Here is a 12,827-nt window from a genome sequence, read left to right as displayed (position 1 = left end):
GAGGTCCACTAAGGTAGCATGCAATAATCGATATAAATTTTGGCCTAGGCAAATGTAGAGTTAAACAAAAGGCTGATCCTGTAACTGGGACCTAAGGCCACCTTTGAAACTATTATATCAGGATTTCTTACAGAACTGCAGGCCAAATGAAAGTCCTTTTGGGTTCTCACATGAGCAGGGAAGGAGGTTTTTTCTGCCATTTAGGGCTTTCTTTAGTCTTCCCAAGTCTTTTCTGAACTTTTGCTTACCATTTCCCCCAACCCACACGGTTTAGAATGGCAGCGGGAAGAAATTCATGTTAAATCCCAAGGAAAACCTGTGTTTTCTTCATGTCTGTGGATACTCTTGCATTCACTCATCATTCTATATTCCCCTCCAGCTCCACTTTCATCCCCATTATAACTATATTTAGCAAAATCTCTTGCACAACCAGAAACCACCTCTATGGTGGGCCAAGAGCCCATTCTTGGGCTCTCTTTCTTGACAAAGGCTTGAATAGCTTGCTGATCAAAGAAGCTTGTAGGGTAGAGAGATCATCAAAAGACAGTGACAGATGGTACAAATAGTCAGAAGCTGTGCAGAAGAATAGCCTGCAGGTGGTGCTGAGGGCAAAGAAGGAGCTGCCTAGGTTCAATTTGTTGTAGAGAAGGGATCCAAGTGTGAGATAAGGGCTACAGTACTTAGGGGAATCTGATGCTTCTGGAACACACCTTAGGAAGTATCCAGAAACCTTATTCAGGAAGCTAGATGTTTGGAGGTAATTTTAGCTTCAGGGAAGGTTCAAAAAAGCCAGTTTCTGGAGAGCTGGTTCTTTTATCTCAGTCTTATACTCTTCTTCCTTATTTTCTTTTCTAATTGGCTGAGGTATGAATAATATCTCTTTTTCTGTAGTCCATGGCAACAAAAGGTAGATATCTGTTTTTCTTCCTAGATGCTTAATCCCTAAACATGGGTTAAGGAAAGAGACCTATTAACAAAGACTTAAATAATTTTAATGAACCCAATTAAATGAAAAGACCTTGCATTTTTAACCCTTAAACTTACTGAGCAAAAGAAAAGGGCCAAGGGCTCTCAGTGTTCCAGCCCCTCCATTTCTCCCATTACCCTGTATGCAATTAGCACTGAACAATAATAACTTTATCTCTTATAAGAAAGGGATTGTGGAAACAGCCGGATACTTCTCATGACAATCCTTAAGTTATCGAGTTTGGTTGCCCAAAGAGGATCTAAAATCTTACCTATGAGTGAGTATGACAGAAACTTGTTGACAGAGGTAAGTGCTAGTCCAGTGATGGGACCTGTAGTGTCTTCAGAGCGAATAACTTCTAGGAATGGTCGAAGGAAAACATTAGGCTCAATCTCAGAGAGATCTGTAGAGGAAGAAATGAGTCCATGAAGAGACACTGCTTGATAGGCACAGTTCCTTCTCCCTATAAACAAACTTTTCTTGCTACTATATTTAGCCAAAGGCCATAGTTGTTAGGTCAATGAAAAATCAGATCCCTGAATCCCTGGTAAACTCCATCATTCATTTCTTCCCCCACTTCCACATTCCCAACAGATCTTGGCAATCTGTACAAGAGGAGCCAGCTGCTATCTAGTTATGGAGGTCTAAAGTTGGAATGGTAAGCAGAATTGGCCCTCTGACTGGGTTTTTAGCCTTTACACTCAAAGTGGTCTGTCTCTGATCAAAGTATGCCAGTCCTCTTGAGATTTGCAGCTCTTTAATGAGGAAGGAAAGAATGGATGGAAAGGATACGGCTACAAAGAGTTATCAAACTGTATATGCTTTGACTCAGCAGTATTTCTACTGGGCTTGCATCCCAAAGAGATCTTAAAGGAGGGAAAGAAATTCACATGTGCAAAAATGTTTGTGGCAGTCCTGTCTGTAGTGGCTAGAAACTGGAAACTGAGTGGAGAATGGCTGAACAAGTTATGATAGATGAATGTTATGGAATATTATTGTTCTGTAAGAAATGATCAGGAGGGATGATTTCAGAAAGGCCTGGAAAGACTTGCATGAACTGATGCTAAGTGAAATGAGCAGAAAAAGGAGATTACTGTACATGGCAACAAAAAGATTATACAATGATCAGTTCTGATGGATGTGGCTGTTTTCAACAATGAGATGATTCAGGATCTTGTGATCAAAAGAGCCATCTACACCCAGAGAGAGGACTGTGGAAACTGAATGCGGTTCACAACATAGCATTCAAACTCTTTTTCTTGCTTTTTGCTTGCATTTTATTTTCTTCATCATTTTTTTTTTTTCTGGTTTGATTTGATTTTTCTTGTACAGCAGGATAACTGTATGAATATCTATGCATGTATTGGATTTAACATACATTTCTTTTCTTTCTTTTTTTTTTTAATAGCCTTTTATTTACAGGTTATATGCATGGGTAACTTTACAGCATTAACAATTGCCAAACCTCTTGTTCCAATTTTTCACCTCTTATCCCCCACCCCCTCCCCCAGATGGCAGGATGACCAGTAGATGTTAAATATATTAAAATATAAATTAGATACACAATAAGTATACATAACATATATTTCTACTGTGGTTAATATATATTGGACTACTTGCCATGTAGGGGAGAGGGATGGGAGAAGGGCGGGGGGGGGGCAAGCTAGAACATAAAGTTTTGCAAGAGCTAATGTTGCAGAATTATCTATGCATATATTTTATTTTTTATTCCTTTAAAAAATTTTTATTAAAGCTTTTTATTTACAAAATATATGTATGGGTAATTTTTTCAACATTAACCCTTGCAAAACCTTTTGTTCCCATGGTCATGCTTATGTTTTTAAAAATAAAAAGCTTTAGTAAAAAAGAAAGAAAGGATAAAGCTACTTGCATTTCCTACTCATTAACTTAGTTTATAATCTGTGGAGCCCTGCCTGGAGAATCAAATAATCACAAATTTTCAAGTTAGAGGGATGCCTCTTAGAAGTCACCTAATTTATCATGGACTTACTCAACTGAACATGAATTTCCTCTATAATATTATCCCAATAAATGGTTATTCAGCCTTTATTTGAAAACCTCACTAACTGCTTTGATACTCACTTTCATATACCTCAAAATTTTCCTTATGCTAAGTCTAAATCTGCTTCTCTGCAGTTTCTATCCATTATTCCTAATTTCGTCTTCTGGGACCAAGAATAAATCTAATCCTTCTTCTTAAAAAATAGCTATTCAAACACCTAAAAGGGGTTATCATGTCTTCTCTGGCCTCCCTTTTCCAAGATAAACAATATCTCCATTTCTTTCAACTATTACTCATATGGTTGGTTTTCAGTTTCCTCACAAGGCACCCTCCTGGGTGCCTTCTTCTACATGTTTTCTCCATTATAACTGCTTCCTCCAAGATTGTGGCCTCTAAAATCGAACACAATATGATGAGAGTGGAGTATAGTGGTGCTATCATCTCCCTCCCTATAGTACTCTGTACTCTTGTATTTTGTTTGTAAAACATTTTCATTGATATTTTTTCATCACCTAGATTTTACTTTGTATGTTTCTCCATTTTCTTCCATAGAAAGCCATCCTTTATAATAATTTTTTTAAATGAGAAAAAATTCAGCCATATTGATCAATAAATACATTTTTAAAAATCTGACACCATATGCAGTGTTCACCGTGCTTCTATTAATGCAGCCTATGATCAATTTGGCTTTTTAAATTGTCCTGTCACACTGTTTAGCTCATACTTCATTAAAACCTGAGATTTTTAAAAAGTTATTTTATTTTTATCTTTTGTTTTTTTAATCATGTTTCCAAATAAATCTTTTGTCCCTAGTCCTATTCAGTAACAACCTCTTATAATACAGATTGAAAAACAAAATGGAAAACAAAATCAGTTCAAGAAAATTAACACAACTGACAGTATATGCAATATTTCATATAATAGTCTTTCTCTCTCCAATGAATGGAGAGGTGAATTTTCTCATTCTTTTCTCTCTCTCTTTTTTTTTTATTAAAGCTTTTTATTTTCAAAACATATGCATGGATAATTTTTCAGCATCGACCCTTGCAAAAACCTCTTTCTCCTACCTCCCCCGCCCCCCCCATGGTAAGTAATCCAATATATGTTAAACATGTTAAAATTTATATATAATATATAATATATATCACACACACATATAAAATCAAATATATCATTCTTTTCTAAGATGAAATTTGGTAATTATAATTTCACAGTGTTCAAAGACTTCTTTTTCTCCAAGGAATTAGCGTCAAGCCATCAAACCATCCCCAATCTTCTCTACTTTGTACTTGGCATAGTTGATTACTGAAACTAAGACGTTGTTAGATTTGGCTCAAGAGTCTCCAAGATCTTTTTGGATCCTAACTTTGTCCCACAATGTAACAAATACTATCCCATTCAGCTTCAAGTCTTCTGCAAATGACAGGCCAGATCATGAGACTACTCTCTCAAAAAGTCATTGAGAAATTATACAGTTTACGATGAGGCTATATAATTTCTATTTAGTTTCTCTCACTTGTAAAAAGGAAGAGACTTTAAGACCGAAGAGTTTTACCAGTGACCCATGGAACCAACCTAACCTGACAGCTCTTCTCCATCTGTTTCTAAGGTGTAAACTCTGACCTGTTTTGATTTCTCAAACAAGCATGAAAATCTGCAAGTATCTGAAAGGGCAGCTCCACAACTGCTACAGACCAAAGGAAGCTGAGTTTCTTAGTATAATTGTTGCTATGCAGGAAGATCCCCATCTGTTCTCTGATCACATTCTTTTCCTCCAGCCTCCATTGTATAACTGGGTTCTACTGCTCCTCATATTAATGCTTTAAGTTAACTAGCTCCCAAAGTATTTCCAAGACTGATTCTACAGTGATTTCATCAGCTGTATGAAATGTTTCTTTTTCTTATAGTCACTACTTAACTTTTAAAACCCTGAAGAAATCTCTTTTTGGTGGAAGAAGATGAATTTTTGGAGGAATAACAAAAAAATAGAATATAACAATCTTAAAACATGTATAATTTATTTATAAACATCTTAAATAGAGATGAGAAGGTCAAGTAGGGGGAAATCTAGGAAAAATTAGGTTAAAATGTTACTTATACTGCTTTGTTGGTTTTTTCCCCCCATGAAAACTCAAGAAAATCATTAGAAAAGCAACAAAGAACATTGTCAGTTTTCAAATTCATATTTCTAGAGAGACATCTCTCCATACTCTGATCTATCCTGAGATACTAACACCTATATCTCTACTCAAAATATTTCCCTCACTGAGAAAGTACAGAATTAGGCTATCAGGGTGAAAGGAACAGCTCCAGGTAGGTCTACTTTTCTTAAGAACTATAGTCAAATGAACATTAAGAGACCTTAGAAGGAATAAGAAAGGTGTTCAACAAGGGACCTAGACAAAAACCACAGAGTTCAAAGTGGTTCTAGAATGCTTAAGAGAGTATACTTGATGTGCTTCCAGATTCATTTATATAGAATCTCTGAATTTACACTCAGGCAACTCCAAAGTAAAGTCCTGAAAGTAATAAATTATCTGTCAAAAGAGGGGGTTAGCCCAGATAACTCCTCTTTCAGTTCTAAAAACCTATGACTGCATGATTTAGGTGAGTTTAGAGATAGCAATAAGGCTCCTTATAAGAAATTAAATAAAAACTACAAGAGGGCTGGCACCTTAAAAAAAAAAAAAAAAAAAAGGCAAGTATGGTACTATTGTTTTGTCTTGTTCAACTCTTCAAGACCCCATGGGCATGCCAGGCCCCTTTATCTTCCACTATCTGTCCAAATCTGTCCAAATTCACTCATAGTTTCTATGATACTCTAGATCATCCTCTGCCATCCCTTTTTCTTTTTGCCTTCAATCTTTCTCAGCTTTATGGTCTTTTCCAATGAGTCCCATCTTGTCATAATATCACAGTCAAAATATTTAAACTTTAGCTTCAGTATTTGACCTTGCAGTGAATAACCTGAATTAATTTAAGTAACTTGACCTTTTTAAGGGCTTTTACAATCTTCTTTGAAAGTGTTGATTTTGTGACACAACTTTTTCTTATAGTTCAACTCTCACAGCCATATATTGCTACTAGAAAAATCACATCTTTGACTTTCTTCCTCCCAAATTCAATGGTAGGTAGATTTTAAAAATTACCCCCATTAGATGTCCATCAGTTGGAGAATGGCTGAATAAATTGTGGTATATGAAAATTATGGAATATTACTGTTCTGTAAGAAATGACCAACAGGATGATTTCAGAAAGGCCTGGAGAGACTTACACGAACTGATGCTGAGTGAAATGAGCAGGACCAGGAGATCATTATATACTTCAACAACAATACTAGATGATGACCAGTTCTGATGGATCAGGCCATCCTCAGCAACGAGATCAACCAAATCATTTCTAATGGAGCAGTAATGAACTGAGCTAGTTATGCCCAGAAAAATAACTCTGGGAGATGACTAAAAACCATTACATTAAATTCCCAATCCCTATATTTATGCACACATGCATTTTTGATTTCCTTCACAAGCTAATTGTACAATAATTCAGAGTCTGATTCTTTTTTGTACAGCAAAATAATGTTTTGGTCATGTATACTTATTGTGTATCTAAGTTATATTTTAATATATTTAACATCTACTGGTCATCCTGCCATCTAGGGGAGGGGGTGGGGGTAGGGTAAGAGGTGAAAAATTGGAACAAGAGGTTTGGCAATTGTTAATGCTGTAAAGTTACCCATGTATAAATCCTGTAAATAAAAGGCTATTAAATTAAAAAAAAAAATTACCCCCATTAATGAAGTTAGAGTGAATATTTTTTTAAAATGCAAGGTTAATTATTGAATCATTTATTATTCAACCAGCAAAGAAACAGATTATCAAGCATGAAGCCCCTTGAAAATTTCTTCTAATATCTAGGCTAACTTTAGGGATCTGCTTGACCTCTTTTGAGGCCTGCTTTCTCCAAAGTGAGCAGAACATGAGTTACAAAGAATGGAGCTGCTGCTGCTACTTCTTTTTTTTTTTTTTTTTAAACTAAGAAGAAAATACCAAAATAAACTTTTAAACTATGAAAAAAATCTTACTATGCTTTTTTTTTTTTTTTTAAGAAAAGATGCCCTACAAAAGCAGTTTAGTAGGAGTTCATAATTCTTGGCCTTGCCTGCCTAGGAATTGTAAGGTTCAATGTGAATAGTATGGAAGAGGAAGATTACTTGGGTTCAGAAGGCAAAAAGTGCAATGATGACCCTCAAGTGGACCAGACAGAGGCATTTAACAACTGAGAAGATATGACAACCTCAACAAAGATGCCAAATCTTTCTGGAAAACTGTCAACCTCAAAATACAAACAGTCCAATAAATAACAGGTGAAAGGTTGCTCTGTAGGCAACTGGTTAATATTCTTGGGGTAGGAAAAAAAGAGCAATGAAGAAACTTAAACTACTGCTAGAATAGAAAAACATAAGATCTCTTTACTACTAGGTCATCTGCTTCTAGGGCCCAGCCCAGATTCATCCTTCAGTTAGCCAATGGCTGAGGAGACTGGAGAAATCCACAATGCAGATCAACCCTAAGTAAAAGGCAGTATTTTAGAATTGTTCTCACTCACTAAGCATTCTCCCTTCCTCTGTCTCTTACTAGGGATAGTGAGAGGTGAACACCTTATTATTCCCTTATTATACCTTATTCCCCTTATACATCTTATTCCCCTTATTATAGGTAAAGATAATGAGGTAAAGAAATTCCAAATTCAGCAGATAGTCACCTTAATAATCACAAATAATATAAGAAACCTCGGATAATAAATATAGTATAGTAGGTGGTGCAATGGGGCAGGTAGGTGGTGCCATAGTTAGAATTCTAGGCCTAGAATCAGGAAGACAGAAATTCAAATCTGATACTAGCTGTGTGCAAATTACTTAATCCCACCATTTGCTTGTTTCCTCATCAGTAAAATGAGCTAGAGAAGGAAATGGTAAACCATTTCAGTACCTAAAGCAAAAAAAAAAAAGTCAGACTTGATTAAAACAACTAAACAACAACAATGGCTGAATGGAAATCCTTGGATTATTTATGTTCTTTCCTTGTTCTCCGTAGCTAACTGTTCTCCTGACTTCTTTCTGCATACACACCACGTGATGCCTTCTATTAGCAGGACAGCCTGCAGGCTTCCTTGTCCTAGGTCAGGCAGAAGTCCCATTGCCTCTAAAGGAATAGTTCCCACCTTTTCAGGAGAGTTATGTCCTTTCTCCCTGTAGCAGCCCCTTCTCTCTTGACCAGCACCCAGCTGGCACATTCCTGAGCCAAAATGCTCACATAAGCTACTTTCCCTAATAGTAAAAGCTCTTCACTCCTGAATGAATCTTATCAAGGGCGGTTAGGCGTTCTCAATTGGATTATACAGACTAGGAAAAAGGCGTGTGACATGTTATTTCAACACTATTTTGCCCTACTAATGCCTACCTCATTTCTTTCACACACCAAGGAACCAAGTGTCCTTTCACCTATCCTCAACCTCTCACTGTCCCAGGAAAGGCACCATATATATCCCTTTTCAACTTCTTTTTAGGTTCTTCCCTCTAAAAATCCAGACTCGGGTTTATTAGAGCAAAACTACTATCACTGATTATCTTACTCTACAAAATAGTGCTGTTATCTTTTCTAGCTCTAAATCTCTTATGTTTATAATACAACTTGCACATGCTTTTCTGTGTCTAAACCTTTTTATAAATTCTGTTATTTGATGTTTAGTCACCTTTGGTACAACCAACATCCTACAGAGAAGGAAACTGAGGTCCAGAGGGTGACTTGTCCAAGGTCCCAGAGCTAGTAAGAGGTGGAGAATTGACTAAAAGTCCTCGACTTATACAGTAACCAATAAATTAGTCAGTCAATATCTATTAATCATGTACTATGTGGCAATCATAAAGTACTATGAAGTCTGGCTTTCCTGACTTTTCTATAGCATATTGAAACTATTAAATAGCCTTATACAGGATGAATTCTTCACTCTTTAGCTTTTTTTTTTTTTTTTTACACATTTTATCTGAAAGCAGAAGTCTCCACTTCCTGGGTTTTTGAACACTTTTATCTATTTCTTGCTCATGAGGAGGTCCACTGCCAAATTAAAGCACAATCATCCCCTCTGATCAGATTTATGCAGAATGCCCAGGAATTCTTTACCCTATGGCAATCAAAACAACTTCATATCTGTTGGAGAAAAACACAAAGTCAAACAGATGAATGGAACTAAGTTTGGGGAAAGTCTGCAGTCTGGCTCACTCCAATTGGGATCACTTGGGGACATCTGTTCCACCTGCTATCAGCTCTGTTTCATAGCATCCAAATTTTTCAGACTTGTGAGTGGCAAGTAAGGAAACTAATTCCAAATAAGGGACCTAATATGTGGCTGCTCCCAGAGAGATTCATTTCCCAGGCTGGGGGAAAAGATTTAATAACTCTCCCCCCAAAAAAGCGGCTTCTTCAGGCATTTGCTCTGGCTTTCTGAAGCACAACCATACCCATGAAAAAAAGTGCCATACACTGGATATGAGGCAGGAGTCCTATAGTGTACTCTAGTGCCACTAATTTGCTATAGGACTATCTGTCTGCAAGTGAATTCATCTCATTATAAAATGAAAATTGATCAACTGGATAAAATCAAGTTTTTCAGTCGACCTGCCACTTGGGAATTAGCCTACTTCACAGAAACAACTGCAAGAGTTAACTTGAAAGGAAACCTCTGGGAAGACCAGTCTTGTAAGTTTACCTGAGTCTCTAAAAATAACTTTACTGTTTTCAGTTATCATTCAGATGCTTTCCCCAATAACTACTTTACTGGTTGCAGATCTAAAGAGGTTCTAGGACTCTGGGTCCATTAGAGTCAAGGTTTGGCAGTAGATCAAATAAAGCCCACAGCATCTAGGTCTATCTGGGAAAAGCAGTCAAAGATAATTCTTCCATTCACTTACAGTAATAAAAGTAATTATTTATAACTTAGCTTTTCAAAACTTTTACATGCATTTCTCTCTCCCTCAAGAAACAAAAGAGCCTGCTTTTCATGAATTGGAATACTAAACCCTGACATGACATGCTTTTCATTTGTCAGAAACATGAGAACACTAGAAATTAAGAATGACAAAATTTCTTTTAAACTTTCACTGACAAGTAATTATCAAAGGGTCATGTCTAGGAAGGCCCAACTCAGAATTCAACTGCCTAAATAGTTGGTGTGCAAATGGTCAAAGGTCACCTGGAAAAAACTTTCCAATGGTTTTAGGCATCTAGGTACTCTCTGAACTAAAACTCTTAACCAGGCATTTCTTGGAGAAAAGAAGAAAAGAAGTCTTTCTGCCTGGTTCTCGGGGTACTTGGCAGTAAAATAAGAGAGGTACCTTAACACTAGAAAAAAGGCAGATTTTGTCCCAATTTTCAAAATAGATGAGAACAGAGTTTGCAATGTTTGCCAAGAAGTTTGAACTGAACTAAACGTCACAGAATTTTGCAAGTAATTAAAAAGATAGTTAGTGAATATCTAGAAAATGTAGTGAAGATTACTGAAAGCTAGCATAGCTTCATCAAGAACAGATCATGACAGACTAAGATTTTTTTTTTTTTTTTTGGATAGGGCTATTAAACTGGTAGATCATGACAATATAAAATATATAACTTGTTTATATTTTGGTAAGGCCCTTGATAATTCATGTTGTTTTTTAGAAAAGACAGAGAGATGTGGAGAAGTAAAACTAGATAGATTCAGAAGTGGTTGCATGGCCAGACTCAAAAAATAATCATTAATGGTTTGATGTCAACCTGACAGAAAGGATCCAGTATTCTCCTAGGAACCTGTACTTGGTCCTGAGCTGTTCATTGTTTTGATCAATGACTTGGATAAAAGTATAGACTAAATTTCTATCAGATTTGCTGATGACAGAAAGTTAAGGGAGACAGCTAATCCAATAGATGAGGGTAAAGATCCAGAAAGATCTCAACAAACAAGAATACTGTGCAGAATCAAATAAAGTAAAATTTAACAGGTATAAATGTTAAGTTTTATATTTAGTTTCAAGAAATCAACTTCAAAAATACAAGCTGGGGATTGGATAACATGATTAGATAAGTTTATCTGAAAAAAAAAAACAAACACACACACACCAAAAAACAATCCTCCAGGTTTTAGAGGATAGTAAGGTCAATGTCAATACAGCAACAACCAAAAAAAAAAATCTAATTTAATCTTGGTATGTATTGAGAGACAGTTTCCAGGAAAAGGACTCTTCTGTGCTAGGGTTATACTATTTCTCAAACATTACATTAGGAAAATAACAGCTTTGGAGCTAAAAGGAATTTTGGATATCATTGAATCCAATCTCCTCATTTTACAGATGAGGAAACTGAGGCCCAGGAGAGACTGGATGACTTGGCTAGGTCACACAGCTAGGAAGTAACTCAAGACCTTCAGATGCAAAGCCAGCACTATGTCTACTAAGTTACTCACAAGATATATTGAAGGAAAAAAGAGAAAAAATTTTAAAGAACAAAATGGACATAGGGATTAGGTATAGAAGGTAATAGCAAAGACATCAACACTCTTCTTTGAAATGAGTAAAGGTAATTTTTACTTCAGAGGCTATATGTAAGTTAGATAATGTTCACAACCAGAATGGTGAAGGGTTTTGAGATCAGGCAATATAAAAATATGCTGAAAGAATTGGGAAGATTTAATTTGGAGAAAAGAAGACTGGACCAGACCAGAAGATTGGTAGGGTGAAAGAGGAGCATGATAGTTATCTTCATATATTTGAAGGAACGATTAGACTTGTTCTTTTTGGCCCAAGAGGGCAACTAGGGGCAATGGGTTAAAGTGGCAAAGATCTGAAATCAATAAAATTGAACAATTCTAGGTATTTGATAGTGAAATGGGCTGTCTCAGAAGGTAGAAGGCTCCTTTTTTTTGAAAATCTTCAAGAAAAAGCTAAATACCCACTTGGGTATATTGTAGAGGGGAATATTTTTTTTTTTCAGGTGTCAGTTGGATTCAATAAATGAAGAATTTTTTTTTTTTAGCCTTGAATTTCTGTATGGGGCAGGGAGCAAACTCCTTTTGGTGAAGCTCCTAAAATCCTTATTTTTACATCATAGGTCAAGCTAGACAACAAAAACAGCATATACAAAAGTCTAACAGATTGCTAAAGCTGATTTGAAGGATATATTTGGTTTGGAGAAAGGAGTTTCCCATTTAGACTGTTCCTGAGTTTTACAACAGCTAGATGGCGTAGTGGATATGATATTTTAAGACCTAAATTCAGATCCTTCCTTAGATACTTGATGTGTGATTGGGCAAATCTAACCTTGCTCAGCTTCAGTTTCCTCATCTTTTAAATAGCACCTACCTTACTACCATAATAAGGTTAAAAAAAATAGCCCAAACTCTGTTAGCAGTAGCCTCCCAATCTTCAGGTGGGAGCATACACTTTTCTTACCTAGTCTTAATTACTGATTAGACATTACCCCAGTCAAAGTGAGACCTGTTAAAGATCTTAACTTAAAAAGATCAAGGTCTCCCAGTGCATCCAGAACCATTTCTTGTCATCCTGATCAATATTTGCCACTGGACCCAGAGAATTCCGACGGATAAAGTTGAAGCTGGTGACTTTTCATAACCCTCCCTCACTGAAATCCAATTCAGTTGCATGTCATGCCATCATCCATGTCATGGTCATCTTTGAGAACAAAGGATAAGCCAGAACAACATACAGATGGCTCTGACTTGCCTCAGTAGTCAGTTCCAGGGTCATGTAGTTTTCCAAAATTTAAATGGCAAATTAAATTATCTAGC

The 12,827-nt window shown here is 36.3% G+C and overlaps 1 protein-coding gene across 7 annotated transcripts in view; it reads right to left on the bottom strand.

Moving 5' to 3' along the window:
- The window catches only part of GBF1 (golgi brefeldin A resistant guanine nucleotide exchange factor 1), a 110,039-nt gene that overhangs the window by 31,435 nt on the left and 65,777 nt on the right, over positions 1-12,827 (bottom strand). For all 7 annotated transcript variants that reach the window (XM_031955749.1, XM_031955747.1, XM_031955748.1 and 4 more), the window contains one exon: positions 1,239-1,370. In XM_031955749.1, the coding sequence (XP_031811609.1) occupies positions 1,239-1,370 (132 nt within the window). The remainder of the gene's footprint in view (positions 1-1,238; positions 1,371-12,827) is intronic.

Source organism: Sarcophilus harrisii, chromosome 2, assembly GCF_902635505.1.
Source record: "Sarcophilus harrisii chromosome 2, mSarHar1.11, whole genome shotgun sequence".
Lineage (NCBI taxonomy): Eukaryota > Metazoa > Chordata > Mammalia > Dasyuromorphia > Dasyuridae > Sarcophilus > Sarcophilus harrisii.
Note: the sequence above shows the minus strand (reverse complement) of the source record. Positions and strands in the feature narration are given on the sequence as shown.